General features: G+C 48.1%; 1 protein-coding gene across 1 annotated transcript in view; it reads left to right on the top strand.

The window, feature by feature from the left end:
- Window positions 1-1,117: 1,117 nt before the first annotated feature.
- The window catches only part of LOC311122144 (cytoplasmic dynein 2 heavy chain 1-like), a gene marked incomplete at both ends in the record, with an annotated part of 39,682 nt that continues 19,877 nt past the window's right edge, over window positions 1,118-20,922 (top strand). Inside the window, 7 exons of the mRNA XM_084196547.1 lie at window positions 1,118-1,124; window positions 1,170-1,278; window positions 1,401-1,520; window positions 4,817-4,951; window positions 7,830-7,973; window positions 13,740-13,829; window positions 15,864-15,888. Of these exons, the coding sequence (XP_084052673.1) occupies window positions 1,118-1,124; window positions 1,170-1,278; window positions 1,401-1,520; window positions 4,817-4,951; window positions 7,830-7,973; window positions 13,740-13,829; window positions 15,864-15,888 (630 nt within the window). The remainder of the gene's footprint in view (window positions 1,125-1,169; window positions 1,279-1,400; window positions 1,521-4,816; window positions 4,952-7,829; window positions 7,974-13,739; window positions 13,830-15,863; window positions 15,889-20,922) is intronic.

The raw sequence follows: 20,922 nt of genomic DNA on the forward strand, positions 1-20,922 counted from the left end.
TACACACACTATGATGACAGGGTGAGTCTACACACACTATGATGACAGGGTGAGTCTACACACACTATGATGACAGGGTGAGTCTACACACACTATGATGACAGGGTGAGTCTACACACACTATGATGACAGGGTGAGTCTACACGCACTATGATGACAGGGTGAGGTGTGGAAGAGCAGAGGAAGAAAGAGAGAGAGGTGGGGAGGGAGGGAGGGAGGGGGAGGAGGAGAGGGAGGGAGGGAGGGGGAGGAGGAGGAGAGAGGTAGGGAGGAGAAGAGGGAGGGAGGGAGGGAGGGAGAGAGGGAGAGAGGGAGGGAGGGAGGGGGAGGAGGAGGAGAAGAGGGAGGGAGGGAGGGAGGGGGAGGAGGAGGAGGAGAAGAGGGAGGGAGGGAGGGAGGGAGGGAGGGAGGTGGAGGAGGAGGAGGAGGAGGAGAGAGAGAGAGAGAGAGAGAGGAGAGAGAGAGAGAGAGAGAGAGAGAGAGAGAGAGAGAGAGACACTCAGGTACAGGAAGTTCTCATGTTCCCTGCATTCAGCGGTTACCATAGGCCCAAAGGACCCCAGACATCATGAGTTCATCTAAGTGTTTTAAAGCCTGACTCCCCATCCAACTCCATACTAATACAACCATTAGTGATGACATTGGTACATTTCACATTGGTTAGTCTTCCTCACTCACATGAACAAAGTGTGTGTGTTTTCAAGTTTCAGCTTAAACATGCCATGCCATGCTATTACCATATTACACGCACATGTGTTTTAACACACTCATTTATTCAAAAGGCAAGAAGAAGAGAGGAAGAGAGTGTGAAAGAGGAGAGGAAGAGAGGCAGAGGGGTGTTGGTTAAAGGGTTGTGAATCCACGGAAGGAAACGAAGGGGATCAGCCATCCACTGGAGGACAGGAGGAACTAAAAGAGGGAGGAGAGAGGGAGGGAGGGAGACAGAGAGGGAGGGAGACATAGAGGGAGGGAGGGAGAGAGGGAGACAGAGAGGGAGGGAGCAGGGTGTGCTGCAATGCAGAGGAGAGGCAGAGTTTATATCCATGAAATGTAAGTCCTGGATTAACCCTTATTTTTCTCTCTTTCTCTCTATCTCTCACTCTCTCCATCCCTCCAGGTCCGCGGTACGTGATTCAGAAGGTGATAAGGTGATAGATTATAACGAGGAGTTCCGTCTGTTCCTGGCCCACGCGTAACCCTCCCTTCATCCCCCCGACGCTGCCCTCTGTCGTCACTGAGGTCAACTTCACCACCACCAGAGCCGGCCTACGGGGACAGGTAACACACACAGACACACACACACACACACACACACACAGTTACTTTATTACTGTACACTGTGACTGTCTCCTGGTGTTCATTCGGTTAATCAGACCATCCATTGTGTCTGTGTGTACTAGCTCCTAGCTCTGACCATCCAGCAGGAGAAGCCGGAGTTGGAGACCCAGAAGACCCGTCTGTTACAGCAAGAGGAGGACAAGAAGATCCAGCTAGCCATGCTAGAGGAGTCTCTGTTAGAGGTACACACACAGCCAGTCACGCTAGATTAGTCTTTATGCAATCCACACACACTTAGTCACTGTAGAGAGGAATAACTTGTGGAAGTACACTGAACAAAAAATATAAACGTTAACATGCAACAATATAAAATATTTTACTGAGTTACAGTTCATATAAGGAAATCAGTCAATTGAAATAAATTCATTAGGCCCTAATCTATGGATTTCACATGACTGGGAATATAGATATGCATCTGTTGGTCACAGATACTTTTTAAAAAGGTAGGGGTGTGGATCAGGAAATAAGTCAGTATCTGGTGTGACCACCATTTTGCAACATCTCCTTCGCATAGAGTTGATCAGGCTGTTGATTGTGGCCTGTGGAATGTTGTCCCACTCCTCTTCAATGGCTGTGCGAAGTTGCTGGATATTGGCGGGAACTGGAACACGCTGTCGTACACGTCGATCCAGAGCAGCCCGAACATGCTCAATGGGTGACATGTCTAGTGAGTATTGCAGGCCATGGAAGAACTGGGACATTTTCTGTTTCCAGGAATTGTGTACAGATCCTTGCAATATGGGGCCATGCGTTATCATGCTGAAACATAAGGTGATGGCGGCAGATGAATGTCATGACAATGGGCCTCAGGATCTTGTCACGGTATCTCTGTACATTCAAATTGCCATCGATAAAATGCAATTGTGTTCGTTGTCCATAGCTTATGCCAGCCCATACCATAACCCCATCGCCACCATGGGGCACTCTGTTCACAACATTGACATCAGGTAACCGCTCGCCCACACAACGCCATCTGCCCGGTATAGTTGAAACCGGGATTCATCCGTGAAGAGCACACTTCTCCAGTGTGCCAGTGGCCATCAAAGGTGAGCATTTGGTCAAGACCTTGGTGAGGACAACGCATGCAGATGAGCTTCCCTGAGACGGTTCCTGACAGTTTGCGCAGAAGCCGGATGTGGAGGTCCTGGGTCTGCGGTTGTGAGGCCGGCTGGACGTACTGCCAAATTCTCTAAAACGATGTTGAAAGCGGCTTATGGTAGAAAAATGAACATTACATTTTCTGGTAACAGCTCTGTTGGACATTCCTGCAAAACTTGAGACATCTGTGGCATTGTTGTGTGACAAAACTGCACATTTAAGAGTGGCCTTAATGATCAAGCTGTTTAAACAGCTTATTGATATGCAACACCTGTCAGGTGGATGGATTATCTTGGCAAAGGATAGATGCTCACTAACAGGGATGTAAACAAATTTGTGCACCAAACTTTTTGTGCGTATGGAAAATGTGTGGGATCTTTTTATTTCAGCTCATGAAACATGGGACCAACACTTTACATGTTGCGTTTATATTTTTGTTCAGTGTAGCTATAATACAGTGGGGAAAAAAAGTATTTAGTCAGCCACCAATTGTGCAAGTTCTCCCACTTAAAAAGATGAGAGAGGCCTGTAATTTTCATCATAGGTACACGTCAACTATGACAGACAAAATGAGAAAAAAAAATCCAGAAAATCACATTGTAGGATTTTTAATGAATTTATTTGCAAATTATGGTGGAAAATAAGTATTTGGTCAATAACAAAAGTTTCTCAATACTTTGTTATATACCCTTTGTTGGCAATGACACAGGTCAAACGTTTTCTGTAAGTCTTCACAAGGTTTTCACACACTGTTGCTGGTATTTTGGCCCATTCCTTCATGCAGATCTCCTCTAGAGCAGTGATGTTTTGGGGCTGTCGCTGGGCAACACAGACTTTCAACTCCCTCCAAAGATTTTCTATGGGGTTGAGATCTGGAGACTGGCTAGGCCACTCCAGGACCTTGAAATGCTTCTTACGAAGCCACTCCTTTGTTGCCCGGGCGGTGTGTTTGGGATCATTGTCATGCTGAAAGACCCAGCCACGTTTCATCTTCAATGCCCTTGCTGATGGAAGGAGGTTTTCACTCAAAATCTCACGATACATGGCCCCATTCATTCTTTCCTTTACACGGATCAGTCGTCCTGGTCCCTTTGCAGAAAAACAGCCCCAAAGCATGATGTTTCCACCCCCATGCTTCACAGTAGGTATGGTGTTCGTTGGATGCATCTCAGCATTCTTTGTCCTCCAAACACGACGAGTTGAGTTTTTACCAAAAAGTTATATTTTGGTTTCATCTGACCATATGACATTCTCCCAATCCTCTTCTGGATCATCCAAATGCACTCTAGCAAACTTCAGACAGGTCTGGACATGTACTGGCTTAAGCAGGGGGACACGTCTGGCAATGCAGGATTTGAGTCCCTGGCGGTGTAGTGTGTTACTGATGGCAGGCTTTGTTACTTTGGTCCCATCTCTCTGCAGGTCATTCACTAGGTCCCCCCGTGTGGTTGTGGGATTTTTGCTCACCGTTCTTGTGATCATTTTGACCCCACGGGGTGAGATCTTGCGTGGAGCCCCAGATCGAGGGAGATTATCAGTGGTCTTGTATGTCTTCCATTTCCTAATAATTGCTCCCACAGTTGATTTCTTCAAACCAAGCTGCTTACCTATTGCAGATTCAGTCTTCCCAGCCTGGTGCAGGTCTACAATTTTGTTTCTGGTGTCCTTTGACAGCTCTTTGGTCTTGGCCATAGTGGAATTTGGAGTGTGACTGTTTGAGGTTGTGGACAGGTGTCTTTTATACTGATAACAAGTTCAAACAGGTGCCATTAATACAGGTCATGAGTGGAGGACAGAGGAGCCTATTAAAGAAGAAGTTACAGGTCTGTGAGAGCCAGAAATCTTGCTTGTTTGTAGGTGACCAAATACTTATTTTCTACCATAATTTGCAAATAAATTCATAAAAAATCCTACAATGTGATTTTCTGGATTTCTTTTCCTCAATTTGTCTGTCATAGTTGACGTGTACCTATGATGAAAATTACAGGCCTCTCTCATCTTTTTAAGTGGGAGAACTTGCACAATTGGTGGCTGACTAAATACCTTTTTTCCCCACTGTATATCTGATTAGATATTCTGACATCCTTCACTACCATTTGAAATCAATCATTCCACTTCTTCATTATGCACAAAATGTCCACTTCTCATTCCCTTCAGTCAGAACACCACACAATGTCACTTTCTGCCCCTAACTTCTGATGCCCTTCCTCTGTCTCTCTTTCTGTCTCTCTTTCTGTCTCTCTTTCTTTCTTTCTTTCTTTCTTTCTTTCTTTCTTTCTTTCTTTCTTGTCTCTTGTCTCTTGTCTCTTGTCTCTTGTCTCTTGTCTCTTGTCTCTTGTCTCTTGTCTCTTGTCTCTTGTCTCTTGTCTCTTGTCTCTAGACTTTGGCTACAGCTCAGGGGAATATCCTGGAGAATAAGGGACTGATCGACTCTCTGAACCAGACTAAGTCTAGCAGCGCCCTCATACAGGACTCACTGAGGGAGTCACACAGACTCCAGGCCTCCCTGGACCAGGTACACACACACACGCACGGGTGCACACACACACACACACACACGCACGGGTGCACACACACACACGCGCACGGGTGCACACACACACACACACACGCGGACACACACTTTGCTTCCTCTCACACACTGAACTGTAAAACCTCGTCATCGACCTCCCATAGGGTTTGTACACCTCACCCCAAACTGCTGTGTGTGAATGACAGAGGATAATACATCAACCAATCACAGGAGAATAGCAGAGTCTGGAGTCTGTCAGAATAGATGGAATACCACGAGAAGGAGGGGGTGAAAGAGAGATGAGACAGAGATGCTCTGGGGTGAGAGAGAGAGGGATTGGAGAAAAGATTGAGTGTGAGAGATTGATTGAGGGAGACAGGGTGCATGAGAGGGAGAGATGGAGGAAGGGAGAGATGGAGAGATGGAGGAAGGGAGATGGAGAGACGGAGGAAGGGAGAGATGGAGAGATGGAGGAAGGGAGAGATGGAGAGACGGAGGAAGGGAGATGGAGAGACGGAGGAAGGGAGAGATGGAGGAAGGGAGAGATGGAGAGACGGAGGAAGGGAGATGGAGAGACGGAGGAAGGGAGAGATGGAGAGATGGAGGAAGGGAGAGATGGAGAGACGGAGGAAGGGAGAGATGGAGAGACGGAGGAAGGGAGAGATGGAGAGACGGAGGAAGGGAGATGGAGAGATGGAGAGACGGAGGAAGGGAGAGATGGAGAGATGGAGGAAGGGAGATGGAGGAAGGGAGAGATGGAGAGACGGAGGAAGGGAGAGATGGAGAGACGGAGGAAGGGAGAGATGGAGAGACGGAGGAAGGGAGAGATGGAGAGATGGAGGAAGGGAGAGATGGAGAGACGGAGGAAGGGAGAGATGGAGAGACGGAGGAAGGGAGAGATGGAGAGACGGAGGAAGGGAGAGATGGAGAGATGGAGGAAGGGAGAGATGGAGAGACGGAGGAAGGGAGAGATGGAGAGACGGAGGAAGGGAGAGATGGAGAGACGGAGGAAGGGAGAGATGGAGAGACGGAGGAAGGAAGAGTCTGTCTGTCTGTCACCCTGTCTGTCTGTTTGTCATCCTGTCTGTCTGTCTGTCACCCTGTCTGTCTGTCTGTCACCCTGTCACCCTGTCTGTCCCCCTGTCACCCTGTCTGTCACCCTGCCACCCTGTCTGTCACCCTGTATGTCTGTCTGTCACCCTGTCTGTCACCCTGTCACCCTGTCTGTCACCCTGTATGTCTGTCTGTCACCCTGTCTGTCACCCTGTCACCCTGTCTGTCACCCTGTCACCCTGTCTGTCACCCTGTATGTCTGTCTGTCACCTGTATGTCTGTCTGTCACCCTGTCTGTCTGTCTGTCTGTCACCCTGTCTGTCTGTCTGTCTTTGTGTGTGTGTGTCACCCTGTCCGTCTGTCACTCTGTCTGTCTGTCACCCTGTCTGTCTGTCTGTCACCCTGTATGTCACCCTGTATGTCACCCTGTCCGTCTGTCCGTCTGTCTGTCACCCTGTCTGTCTGTCACCCTGTCTGTCAGTCACCCTGTCTGTCAGTCACCCTCTCTGTCTGTCTGTCTGTCTGTCTGTCTGTCTTTGTGTGTGTGTGTCACCCTGTCCGTCTGTCACTGTCTGTCTGTCACCCTGTCTGTCTGTCTGTCACCCTGTATGTCACCCTGTCACCCTGTCCGTCTGTCTGTCACCCTGTCTGTCTGTCACCCTGTCTGTCAGTCACCCTGTCTGTCAGTCACCCTCTCTGTCTGTCTGTCTGTCTGTCTTTGTGTGTGTGTGTCACCCTGTCCGTCTGTCACTGTCTGTCTGTCTGTCACCCTGTATGTCACCCTGTCACCCTGTCCGTCTGTCTGTCACCCTGTCTGTCTGTCACCCTGTCTGTCAGTCATCCTCTCTGTCTGTCTGTCTGTCTGTCTGTCTGTCTGTCTGTCTGTCTGTCTGTGTGTGTGTGTGTGTGTGTGTGTGTGTGTGTGTGTGAGTGCTCAATGAGCAGTGTCTCTATCAACTCAATTAACCATGAGGACATTGGATCCCACATTATACTTTACAGCCAATTACAGAGAATGGTAATACTAACAGCACTCTTTGCCCACAGCAAAGTTGGTTTTAATTGTGGGTTTCTTTTGGCCTTTGTTGAGATGTGATGGGGAGTTGATGTGTGTGTGTGTGTGTGTGTGTGTGTGTGTGTGTGTGTGTGTGTACCGCTGTCTGTGCGTGTGAGGAAAATATAATTATTCCTCTAGGGGGCAGTGTGATACCAGTTCTGACTCTCTCTGTTCTCTCTCAATTCAATTCAATTTCAATTCTCTGTTCCTTCTCTCTCTCTCTTCTCTCTCTCTCTCTCTCCTTTCCCCTATCTGATTTCCTCCCTTTCTCACACCCCACCTCCCCTTTTTTGCTATCACTTTCCCCCTGTCCTTATCTCTGTCTTGCTCTCTCTCCCGTCTCTCCTCTTTCCTATTTCCTATTATTTTCTCACCCTTTCTTGTTCATTCTACCGGATCTCTTCTTCTTCCTCTTCTCCCCTCCCTCTTCCTCTTCTCCCCTCCCTCTTCCTCTTCTCTCCTCCCTCTTCCTCTCCTCCCTCTTCCTCCTCTCCCCTCCCTCTTCCTCTCCTCCCTCTTCCTCCTCCCCCCTCCCTCTTCCTCTCCTCCCTCTTCCTCCTCTCCCCTCCCTCTTCCTCCTCTACCCTCCCTCTTCTTCTTCTCCCCTCCCTCTTCCTCCTCTCCCCTCCCTCTTCTTCTTCTCCCCTCCCTCTTCCTCCTCTTTCCTCCCACCTCCCTCTTGGTTTTTCTCTTCTCCCCCTTACCCAACCTCTGTCTCGCTTTGTCTCCCTCTGTCTCTCCCTCTGTCTCTCTCTCTCCATCTTTCCCCAGGAGCGTGATGCCTACCTGCCGTTAGCTGAAAGTGCCAGTAAGATGTATTTTGTCATAACGGACCTCTCTAGGATCAATAACATGTACCGCTTCAGCCTAGCCTCTTTCCTACGCCTGTTTCAGAGAGCACTGCAGAGCAAGAAGGTAACTGACACACACACACACACACATTCATACACACACACACACACACACACAGGGGGATGTTAATCCTGTAGTTGCAGTGTCCACAGCCAGACGGAGAGGAAGGGTTCAGCTGTGTTGACATTCTCTCCTAACCTTCTCCAGCCCCTCTGAGCTCCCGATATCTCCTCCCATTATACTCCTCTCCTCCCACCAGACCCCTCTCCTCTCCTCCCATGCGACACTTCTCCTCCCATCAGACCCCTCTCCTCTCCTCCCATCAGACCCCTCTCCTCTCCTCCCATCAGACCCCTCTCCTCTCCTCCCATCAGACCCCTCTCCTCTCCTCCCACCAGACCCCTCTCCTCTCCTCCCATCAGACCCCTCTCCTCTCCTCCCACCAGACCCCTCTCCTCTCCTCCCATCAGACCCCTCTCCTCTCCTCCCATCAGACCCCTCTCCTCCCATCAGACCCCTCTCCTCCCATCAGACCCCTCTCCTCTCCTCCCACCAGACCCCTCTCCTCTCCTCCCATCAGACCCCTCTCCTCTCCTCCCACCAGACCCCTCTCCTCTCCTCCCATCAGACCCCTCTCCTCTCCTCCCATCAGACCCCTCTCCTCTCCTCCCACCAGACCCCTCTCCTCTCCTCCCATCAGACCCCTCTCCTCCCACCAGACCCCTCTCCTCTCCTCCCACCAGACCCTTCTCCTCTCCTCCCATCAGACCCCTCTCCTCTCCTCCCATCAGACCCCTCTCCTCTCCTCCCACCAGACCCTTCTCCTCTCCTCACATCAGACCCCTCTCCTCCCACCAGACCCCTCTCCTCTCCTCCCATCAGACCCCTCTCCTCCCACCAGACCCCTCTCCTCTCCTCCCATCAGACCCCTCTCCTCTCCTCCCACCAGACCCCTCTCCTCTCCTCCCATCAGACCCCTCTCCTCTCCTCCCATCAGACCCCTCTCCTCCCATCAGACCCCTCTCCTCCCATCAGACCCCTCTCCTCCCATCAGACCCCTCTCCTCTCCTCCCACCAGACCCCTCTCCTCTCCTCCCATCAGACCCCTCTCCTCTCCTCCCACCAGACCCCTCTCCTCTCCTCCCATCAGACCCCTCTCCTCTCCTCCCATCAGACCCCTCTCCTCTCCTCCCACCAGACCCCTCTCCTCTCCTCCCATCAGACCCCTCTCCTCTCCTCCCATCAGACCCCTCTCCTCCCACCAGACCCCTCTCCTCTCCTCCCACCAGACCCTTCTCCTCTCCTCCCATCAGACCCCTCTCCTCTCCTCCCATCAGACCCCTCTCCTCTCCTCCCACCAGACCCTTCTCCTATCCTCCCATCAGACCCCTCTCCTCCCACCAGACCCCTCTCCTCTCCTCCTATCAGACCCCTCTCCTCTCCTCCCACCAGACCCCTCTCCTCTCCTCCCATCAGACCCCTCTCCTCTCCTCCCATCAGACCCCTCTCCTCCCATCAGACCCCTCTCCTCCCATCAGACCCCTCTCCTCTCCTCCCATCAGACCCCTCTCCTCCCATCAGACCCCTCTCCTCCCATCAGACCCCTCTCCTCTCCTCCCATCAGACCCCTCCCCTCTCCTCCCATCAGACCCCTCTCCTCTCCTCCCATCAGACCCCTCCCCTCTCCTCCCATCAGACCCCTCTCCTCTCCTCCCATCAGACCCCTCTCCTCCCATCAGACCCCTCTCCTCCCATCAGACCCCTCTCCTCCCATCAGACCCCTCTCCTCTCCTCTTCTATTGCTTCTCTCCTCCCTTCTTATTACCAGGGACTGGGTGTAGTCATGGTGGGGTAATGGGGTCAGGAGGAACTGGGTGTAGTCATGGTGGGGTAATGGGGTCAGGAGGGACTGGGTGTAATCATGGTGGGGTAATGGGATCAGGAGGGACTGGGTGTAGTCATGGTGGGGTAATGGGATCAGGAGGGACTGGGTGTAGTCATGGTGGGGTAATGGGGTCAGGAGGGACTGGGTGTAGTCATGGTGGGGTAATGGGGTCAGGAGGGACTGGGTGTAGTCATGGTGGGGTAATGGGATCAGGAGGGACTGGCCCCACACACACAAAGACACACTTACTCCCATTTGCTAGATATTTATCTTCTCAGCCCACCTCAACCTTCTCATTTTCTGAAATAAAACTCTCACACACAAACTCATGTTGCTACGGTGACTAGCTGCTTCTTGGCGACAAATCCTGGATGGCACGGTTTCCAGAGAGAACCCACGGGATTTGGGGAATTGGCGCTTAGTTTCGCCCCAACGAGAGTTCACACACTGTACAACAGCCTGAGATAAGTGTGTCGCTGAACGTTGCTCTCGGCTTGTGAGTGTGTGTGTGTGTGTACTGTGAGTTACGTATGAGCTCTGACTGGTAGATGGTCTCAGAGCTGACCCCCCCCCCCCACACACACACACACAGAGCATCACACACTCCAACAACACTACTAAACGTCTACATATTAAACACCTTTTTGAATGTAGCAGACTGAAAAAGAGTGAGGAGAAGGGACAGAGATGAGGAGAGATACTGGGGTCATAGAGAATGGAGATGAAGGCAGTACGGGAGAGAGAGAGACCTGGCTGGAGTCAATGCTTTTTCTCTCTCTCTCCACAGACGGCTGCTCTTTCATTTCTTCCTCTGATTCCTCTAACTTGGGACTTTGATGTAATTGGACAGAACATGGTTTGTGTGTTTGTGTGTGTGTGTGTGTGTGTTTGGGGGTGTGGTAATTGGACAGAGCAGGTTCTGACCCTACACCCTCCCCTAAGATGACTCCATTTCACACCCTCTCTGACAGCTTTACTGGGACCTCCCTACCGAGCCGCCACTTCAAGGAGAACTTCAAACATAGTGCTGTGTGTGTGTGTGTGTGTGTGTGTGTGTGTGTGCGTGTGCGTGTGTGTGCGAGTGTGCGTGTGTGTGCGTGCGAGTGCGGAGAATTCGTTCTGTCCGTGCACTGCAGTTGATGGGGCCTTCAGACGGTTGTGTTGCCATTGAGATGTGCTCTGAATGAGAGAGAGTGAGGGAGAGGGACAGAGTAATGGGAGTGTTTTCTACACAGGGGAAGAGAGAGGGACTATAGGAGGGGGAATAGAGAGGGACTATAGGAGGGGGAATAGAGAGGGACTATAGGAGGGGGAATAGAGAGGGACTATAGGAGGGGGAATAGAGAGGGACTATAGGAGGGGGAATAGAGAGGGACTATAGGAGGGGGAATAGAGAGGGACTATAGGAGGGGGAATAGAGAGGGACTATAGGAGGGGGAATAGAGAGGGACTATAGGAGGGGGAATAGAGAGGGACTATAGGAGGGGGAATAGAGAGGGACTATAGGAGGGGGAAGAGAGAGGGACTATAGGAGGGGGAATAGAGAGGGACTATAGGAGGGGGAATAGAGAGGGACTATAGGAGGGGGAATAGAGAGGGACTATAGGAGGGGGAATAGAGAGGGACTATAGGAGGGGGAATAGAGAGGGACTATAGGAGGGGGAATAGAGAGGGACTATAGGAGGGGGAATAGAGCGGGACTATAGGAGGGGGAATAGAGAGGGACTATAGGAGGGGGAATAGAGAGGGACTATAGGAGGGGGAATAGAGAGGGACTATAGGAGGGGGAAGAGAGCGGGACTATAGGAGGGGGAATAGAGAGGGACTATAGGAGGGGGAATAGAGAGGGACTATAGGAGGGGGAATAGAGAGGGACTATAGGAGGGAGAATAGAGAGGGACTATAGGAGGGGGAATAGAGAGGGACTATAGGAGGGGGAATAGAGAGGGACTATAGGAGGGGGAAGAGAGCGGGTCTATAGGAGGGGGAATAGAGCGGGACTATAGGTGGGTGAATAGAGCGGGACTATAGGAGGGGGAATAGAGAGGGACTATAGGAGGGGGAATAGAGAGGGACTATAGGAGGGGGAATAGAGAGGGACTATAGGAGGGAGAATAGAGAGGGACTATAGGAGGGGGAATAGAGAGGGACTATAGGAGGGGGAATAGAGAGGGACTATAGGAGGGGGAATAGAGCGGGACTATAGGAGGGGGAATAGAGAGGGACTATAGGAGGGGGAATAGAGAGGGACTATAGGAGGGGGAATAGAGAGGGACTATAGGAGGGGGAAGAGAGCGGGACTATAGGAGGGGGAATAGAGAGGGACTATAGGAGGGGGAATAGAGAGGGACTATAGGAGGGGGAATAGAGAGGGACTATAGGAGGGAGAATAGAGAGGGACTATAGGAGGGGGAATAGAGAGGGACTATAGGAGCGGGACTATAGGAGGGGGAATATTGTTATTTATTTTGCTCTTTTGCACCCCAGTATCTCTATTTGCACATAATCTCTTGCACATCTAGCATTCCAGTGTTAATACTATTGTAATTATTTTGCACTATAGCCTATTTATTGCCTTACCTCCATAACTTGCTACATTTGCACCACTGTATATATATTTTCTGTTGTATTTTTGACTTTATGTTTTTTTTACCCCATATGTAACTCTGTGTTGTTTTTATTGCACTACTTTGCTTTATCTTGGCCAGGTCGCAGTTGTAAATGAGAACTTGTTCTCAACTGGCTTACCTGGTTAAATAAAGGTGAAAAAAAATAAAAAAATAGAGAGGGACTATAGGAGGGGGAAGAGAGAGGGACTATAGGAGGGGGAAGAGAGAGGGACTATAGGAGGGGGAAGAGAGCGGGACTATAGGAGGGGGAATAGAGAGGGACTATAGGAGGGGGAATAGAGAGGGACTATAGGAGGGGGAATAGAGAGGGACTATAGGAGGGGGAATAGAGAGGGACTATAGGAGGGGGAATAGAGAGGGACTATAGGAGGGGGAATAGAGAGGGACTATAGGAGGGGGAATATAGAGGGACTATAGGAGGGGGAATAGAGAGGGACTATAGGAGGGGGAATAGAGAGGGACTATAGGAGGGGGAATAGAGAGGGACTATAGGAAGGGGAATAGAGCGGGACTATAGGAGGGGGAATAGAGAGGGACTATAGGAGGGGGAATAGAGAGGGACTATAGGAGGGGGAATAGAGAGGGACTATAGGAGGGGGAATAGAGAGGGACTATAGGAGGGGGAAGAGAGCGGGACTATAGGAGGGGGAATGGAGAGGGACTATAGGAGGGGGAATAGAGAGGGACTATAGGAGGGGGAATAGAGAGGGACTATAGGAGGGGGAATAGAGAGGGACTATAGGAGGGGGAATAGAGAGGGACTATAGGAGGGGGAAGAGAGCGGGACTATAGGAGGGGGAATAGAGAGGGACTATAGGAGGGGGAATAGAGAGGGACTATAGGAGGGGGAATAGAGAGGGACTATAGGAGGGGGAATAGAGCGGGACTATAGGAGGGGGAATAGAGAGGGACTATAGGAGGGGGAATAGAGAGGGACTATAGGAGGGGGAATAGAGAGGGACTATAGGAGGGGGAATAGAGAGGGACTATAGGAGGGGGATTAGAGAGGGACTATAGGAGGGGGAAGAGAGAGGGACTATAGGAGGGGGAATAGAGAGATTGCAGAGACAAAGAATGCTGAAAAAGGGATGAGAAAGAGTGAAGAGAATGGAGGAGAATGCAATTTATTTGATGGGGAATAGGGTGAGAGAGTTCTGCAAACTATCTTCCATGTTTTTAGCACATACAACTTATCACTATTTGCCCATCCTCAACACATCAATAAATCACATGAAGGGTACAGAGTGTGTGTGACTCATTTGTTTAACATTGTAACTGACAGCTCTCATCCATCTCTCTATCACCCATCCACAGGAGGCAGAGACTACAGAGGCCAGGATAGCAGCCCTGGAGGCAAGCCTGAAAACCATGGTGTACGAATACGTCTGCCGCTCACTCTTCAAGGTAAGAACACACACATGCATACACTGCAGTCAAGGACTGGTGATATACAGAATAAGGTGTCTGCTGACAGGACGGACGTGTGTGTGTCACAGGAATTGGTGGCACCTTGGTGGACAGGCTTGTGGTAAGGGCTGAAGCGGAATCAGTGGAATGGTATCAAATACATCAAACACATGGTTTCCGTGGTTTCCAGGTGTTTGATGCCATTCCATTTGCTCCGTTCCAGACATTATTATGAGCCGGTCTCCCCTCAGCAGCCTCCTGTGGTGTGTGTGTGTGTGTGTGTGTCAGTCAATAGATAAGGCTGTAGGACAGACAGTATCTGCATTAACCTCTCAACTCAGTCCATCTGCTGCCGGCCTCACATTAACATAGAGGAAACACTGGATTACATTGACATGAGGCTACACTGTCCCTCGGGAGGGAGGGAGAGGGGGAGACTGGTTAAGGTGATATCTGTTGGTGTGACAGGTTCCAGGTGTTGCTGTCTGGTGTGGCTTCTCTCCTGACTCCCTGTCAGTGTGTCATCCCTCTCTCTCTTTTTCTCGCTCCCTTTCTCTTCTCTTTTCCCTTCTGTCACTGGATCGGCAATCAACATACACACGCACACACAGGTCATTAAATAGTATCATGAAGGGGAGTTTAAGTAACCTATAATAACCGGCTTCCTCTGGTCAAGTTGTTCTCTCTGGTGAATCACACCTGAAAAACCTTGTCTGAATAGTCAGGACTGGGGATAGATGTTACTGGACCTCTGAAATGCCAGTGCGTGCAAGCGTGTGTGTGTGTGTGTGTGTGTGTGTGGAGAGCGGCAGCCCTCTGCATGGGCATCACGTTGGAGCAGAGGGAATGCTGGGTAACGGCGGAGTGGAAAGGTCAGGCTTTGAGATGAGACGCTCTGAAGTTTTCCTTTTGTTCTCTAACACACAAACACACACAAACAAACACACAAATTCACACACAAATACACACACAAACAAACAAACAAACAAACACAAACACACACTCCATATATCCTACCAGAGACACGAGGGGAGACAAAAGAGTTGTGAATACTTCATCTCCTCTGAGAGAAAGAAGATAGATAAATGAGTCAGGAGGAGATATAGACCTTTCCTATCTAGATAAAGATATTTGTATTAATGCTGAGTGTGGGGACATGCATCGTTTCTTACTACTGCCATGAATGGTAACATGAATGGTATCCTCCATGATTTTGCAATGCTGTTACACATTAAGTAGGGGAAGGTTAGGTTTGGTGTACAGTATATACAGTATGTAGCCTACATACCATTTATTATTTGTTTAGCTAAACTACTATATTCCAGCTCTGATATAAATCATGGTTATTCTTTTGGGGGAGAGGGAGGGAGGGAGGGAGGGGGGGGGGGGGTGGAGGGAGATGGAGAGGGAGGGAGGGAGAGAGAGAGAGGGAGGGAGGGAGGGAGGGGGGAAGAGAGAGGGAGGTCACCTTTGTCAGTATTCAACGTCCATCCATGGCTGAGGACGTCGGGAGATGATATGGAAACCGGCCACTAGGGGCAACAGTGAGCGCAGTTACCTTGAAGTAGGTTTCGGATGGGGATGGTGGATGGGCGTAAGCATCTGCCTCTGGTTTAAAAGGTTGCATGTTGGAATCCAGCGATAGAAAGTTGTATTTTATGTTTTAGTTTTAAGCCTATCCCTTACCTTAACCCTTCGGAGTTAATGCTTAACCTTAAGAATTCGGAATTAATGCCTAAAGTTAACCTTAAATACTTAGAAATTTTACGTTTGTAGCAAATTAGAAATTTGACATTTGAGAAACAGGGATGAACATCTAATTCTGACGTGAGACCTTGTTGGAGAGAAAGCAGTCCCCCGGCCATAGTTTGAGTGACAGTTCCATTTGAGGCAGCGTCTTCCAAGGACGGCAAAAAGGCTGCTCCCTAATCACTACCTCTCAGCCCAGACAGACAGACAACTCCACAGAGAACTATGTGTGTGTGTGTCTGAGATGTGTGTCTGTAAAAGACTCTGTCCCCTCTGTTTTAGTTCACACAGAGACGAGTCCCACCAGGTAAGCAGTGTGTGTCCGTTCTCTCTAAAGATTTATTTAAACAGATCAGCACAGATGACAGCCGACAGCTCTGACAGACCCTCATCATGTGACAAGGGGTAGTGAGGTTTTACTGGACAGATCCCCACAGACAAAACCTCAAGATTACGCCACAAAATGGGATGGATATAACAGACTTTACTTTCACTGAATACTGAATAACGCACATGCAGTAGCGGTGCGTGGATAAAATCGCTGGAGAAGTCCACAAACCATATTGCAAGAATGAATGAATGAATTAAATTGTATTTTCGTGTCAAATCGCCAACTGGCAACCCATCCCTTATGGGATTAATTGACACATAAACAAACATCACAATAATTCACTGTGGTAATTCTTCTTCCGGTGTTCTCTGCATTGCGCATAAGGTTATCCAAACAATAATTATATCCCTACAGCAGTAAAATAATATACATACATACACACTGTATATATACACATGCATACATACAGTGGGGAGAACAAGTATTTGATACACTGCCGATTTTGCAGGTTTTCCTACTTACAAAGCATGTAGAGGTCTGTAATTTTTATCATAGGTACACTTCAACTGTGAGAGACGGAATCTAAAACAAAAATCTAGAAAATCGCATTGTATGATTTTTAAGTAATTAATTTGCATTTTATTGCATGACATAAGTATTTGATACATCAGAAAAGCAGAACTTAATATTTGGTACAGAAACCTTTGTTTGCAATTACAGAGATCATACGTTTCCTGTAGGTCTTGACCAGGTTTGCACACACTGCAGCAGGGATTTTGGCCCACTCCTCCACACATACCTTCTCCAGATCCTTCAGGTTTCGGGGCTGTCGCTGGACAATAAGGACTTTCAGCTCCCTCCAAAGATTTTCTATTGGGTTCAGGTCTGGAGACTGGCTAGGCCACTCCAGGACCTTGAGATGCTTCTTACGGAGCCACTCCTTAGTTGCCCTGGCTGTGTGTTTCGGGTCGTTGTCATGCTGGAAGACCCAGCCACGACCCATCTTCAATGCTCTTACTGAGGGAAGGAGGTTGTTGGCCAAGATCTCGCGATACATGGCCCCATCCATCCTCCCCTCAATACGGTGCAGTCGTCCTGTCCCCTTTGCAGAAAAGCATCCCCAAAGAATGATGTTTCCACCTCCATGCTTCATGGTTGGGATGGTGTTCTTGGGGTTGTACTCATCCTTCTTCTTCCTCCAAACACGGCGAGTGGAGTTTAGACCAAAAAGCTCTATTTTTGTCTCATCAGACCACATGACCTTCTCCCATTCCTCCTCTGGATCATCCAGATGGTCATTGGCAAACTTCAGACGGGCCTGGACATGCGCTGGCTTGAGCAGGGGGACCTTGCGTGCGCTGCAGGATTTTAATCCATGACGGCGTAGTGTGTTACTAATGGTTTTCTTTGAGACTGTGGTCCCAGCTCTCTTCAGGTCATTGACCGGGTAGGTCCTGCCGTGTAGTTCTGGGCTGATCCCTCACCTTCCTCATGATCATTGATGCCCCACGAGGTGAGATCTTGCATGGAGCCCCAGACCGAGGGTGATTGACCGTCATCTTGAACTTCTTCCATTTTCTAATAATTGCGCCAACAGTTGTTGCCTTCTCACCAAGCTGCTTGCCTATTGTCCTGTAGCCCTGTAGCCCATCCCAGCCTTGTGCAGGTCTACAATTTTATCCCTGATGTCCTTACACAGCTCTCTGGTCTTGGCCATTGTGGAGAGGTTGGAGTCTGTTTGATTGAGTGTGTGGACAGGTGTCTTTTATACAGGTAACGAGTTCAAACAGGTGCAGTTAATACAGGTAATGAGTGGAGAACAGGAGGGCTTCTTAAAGAAAAACTAACAGGTCTGTGAGAGCCGGAATTCTTACTGGTTGGTAGGTGATCAAATACTTATGTCATGTAATAAAATGCAAATTAATTACTTAAAAATCATACAATGTGATTTTCTGGATTTTTGTTTTAGATTCCGTCTCTCACAGTTGAAGTGTACCTATGATAAAAAATTATAGACCTCTACATGCTTTGTAAGTAGGAAAACCTGCAAAATCGGCAGTGTATCAAATACTTGTTCTCCCCACTGTACATACATAACATAACATAACATAACATAACATAACATAACATAACATAACATAACATAACATAACATAACATAACATAACATAACATAACATAACATAACATAACATAACATAACATAACATAACATAACATAACATAACATAACATAACATAACATAACATAACATAACATAACATAACATAACATAACATAACATAACATAACATAACATATACAGATAAATAAATACAGAAAAAATAAACAGAAGGCATTTGAAGCCAGTCTGGCACAAAGAGATGATTCATATGGGAGACAAGCCTATACACAATTTATATACACACGTGCCATTTACCACAAAGAAGCTACATATTTTTACAATGTAATTATAGGTAGCCCTTTTTCTTTTATTCCAGGCTTTATCTAAACATTCCGCAAACGGAAATACACAATGGACAAAAAGCCATTTTAGTTTCTCCTCATCGCTCAGCCACATAATGCCAGGGTATATCTGGTGTTCTTTCTGGAATAAGAGCAAGCGTATATGGTGGTAGAAAGGGCCATAGAGGATAAACAGACAGTTACATGACCTACAGCATGGTCAAGCAAGTTAATGTTTCCAACGTTTTCGGACCACTAAACAACTATTGGTTTAGAACCACGGAGAGTTACTGCAGGTTGCAGAGGAAACAGGAGCTGCCTCCACTATTCCAGTACCATTACAACTTCAACACTTCAACATCATCTAATCACCTCTGCTTAGTCTAATATAGTGACAACTAAAAGATACCAAAAACTATTTAGTCCCAATCAACGTGAGCTAAATATGATGTGGCTGTCCATGGTTCTGATTTCTGTGTGTGTGTGTGTGTGCGCGTTCGTGCAAGTAGAAAAACATGTTGACTCACCCTACTTGTAGAGAAACGGCAATGCCATCCTCCTCTCCTTCATGTTGACGTAACGGTGTATCACTCTGTCATACAGTACACGCTTTTATTTTTTGTTGTCCTAGGCTACCTGTCTAAAATGCTTGCTCGCTAGCCTAACTTCCATTCATTGGCAACGTTAGCTAGTTAACATTAGCCTTCTACATCTAGCTACATATTGAACATCCATCCTCTCAGGCCAAGGGCACAACAATGTATGAATTAATGGTTGGATCAGAATCGCCGTTATAATCATTGGCCAGTACGGAGAATTAAGTAAATCCAAAGTCCAAATCCCTATCGCCATCCTTGGCTAATTTAGGAAAGGGCCAATTTTAGCTAGCTAGCCCCCGGAAGACAACAACACAATGAGATGTCAATGACGTATGCTCTCAATGGGATTTGATAGAAGTGACGCCAAATCCAAGATGGCTTCCCTTGACACTTTTTTTTGGTGTGCAAGGACCATTCACAGTTGACTCAGCTCTGCTGTGGTTGTGTGGGCATAGAGTCTGCACTGTGATCCTGACAATTGAATTAATTGGTGGTTTATGTTGTGTGTCTTTGAGAAATGTGCTGCAAATGTTGAATCGATGGCGTGGTTGCCGGCTAGTTGAGACTATGAAAGGTCATGTTCGTGGTGCAGTTGAGCTAATGTGTTTCTGTTCCAGATAAAGCTGTGAGGGCTTATAGATAATATCTGAGGTATGGTCATCATGCTAAGTGTTGTGGTCCAGTTACTGCAGTGGTTAATCTGATGAGTCAGTGTTGATACTAATACTCTGATGGGTCAGATAGGGTTGAGCCCCAGTATAAAAGCTGTTACTGAATAATTCATCCTCAGCCCAGAAAAAAGTCAGTGCTAGCAGTCCCAGCACTCCTAGTGTGTGTGTGGATGTGTGTTTTGTGTGTGTGTGTGCCATATAAATGTGTCTAAGCAGACTGTGAGGAATGGGATAGTGAGAGAGCGTCTGTGTGTGTTCGGCAGGGTTGATAAATGAGAGATTGTGTGTGTGTCTGTGTGTGTGTGTGTGTGTGTGTGTGTGTGTGTGTCGACAGAAAGAGAGATAAATGTGAGAGTCCAGGTGGGTTTAAGCTGGTGAGAATAAATGTATCCTTGGGCTCCAAACCGCCATCCTCCAGAATCTATCAGTGGGCTTTGTGTGTGTGGGTTGGTGTGTCATAAACAGCCCACCTCAGCATTTATTAGCTGAGGAATAGGGGATCCAAGCTCTCTCTTTTTTCTCTATCTCTCTCTCTTTCTCTCTCTCTCTCTCTCTCTCTCTCTCTCTCTCTCTCTCTCTCTCTCTCTCTCTCTCTCTCTCTCTCTCTCTCTTCTCTCTCTCTCTCTCTCTCTCTCTCTCCTCTCTCTCTCTCTCTCTCTCTCTCTCTCTCTCTCTCTCTCTCTCTCTAAATTCAATTCAATTAATTTCAAAGGGCTTTATTGGCATGGGAAACATACAGTGCCTTTGTAAAGTCTTCAGACCCCTTGATTTTTCCCCCACATTTTGTTACGTTACAGCCTTATTCTAAAATTGATAAAAAATTGAAAAAATCCTCAGCAATCAACAAACAATACCCCATAATGACAAAGCGAAAACAGGTTTTTAGAAATGTTTGCTAATTTATAAAATAAAATAAAATAAATATCTTATTTAAATGTGTCTGCTCACAGTCTGCTTACATAACTATTCAGCCCCTTTGCTATGAGACTCAAAATTGAGCTCAGGTGCATCCTGTTTCCATTGATCATCCTTGAGCTGTTTCTACAACTTGATTGGAGTACACCTGTCGTAAATTAAATTGATTGGACATGATTTGGTAAAGGCACACACCTGTCTATATAAGGTCCCACAGTTGACAGTGCACGTCAGAGCAAAAACCAAGCCATGAGGTCGAAGGAATTGTCTGTAGAGCTCCGAGACAGAATTATGTCGAGGCACATATCTGGGGAAGGGTATCAAAACATTTCTGCAGCATTGAAGGTCCCCAAGAACACAGTGGCCTCCATCATTCTTA

The sequence above is a fragment of the Coregonus lavaretus genome (genome assembly GCF_964263955.1).
Source record: "Coregonus lavaretus genome assembly, contig: HAP1_SCAFFOLD_4621, whole genome shotgun sequence".
Lineage (NCBI taxonomy): Eukaryota > Metazoa > Chordata > Actinopteri > Salmoniformes > Salmonidae > Coregonus > Coregonus lavaretus.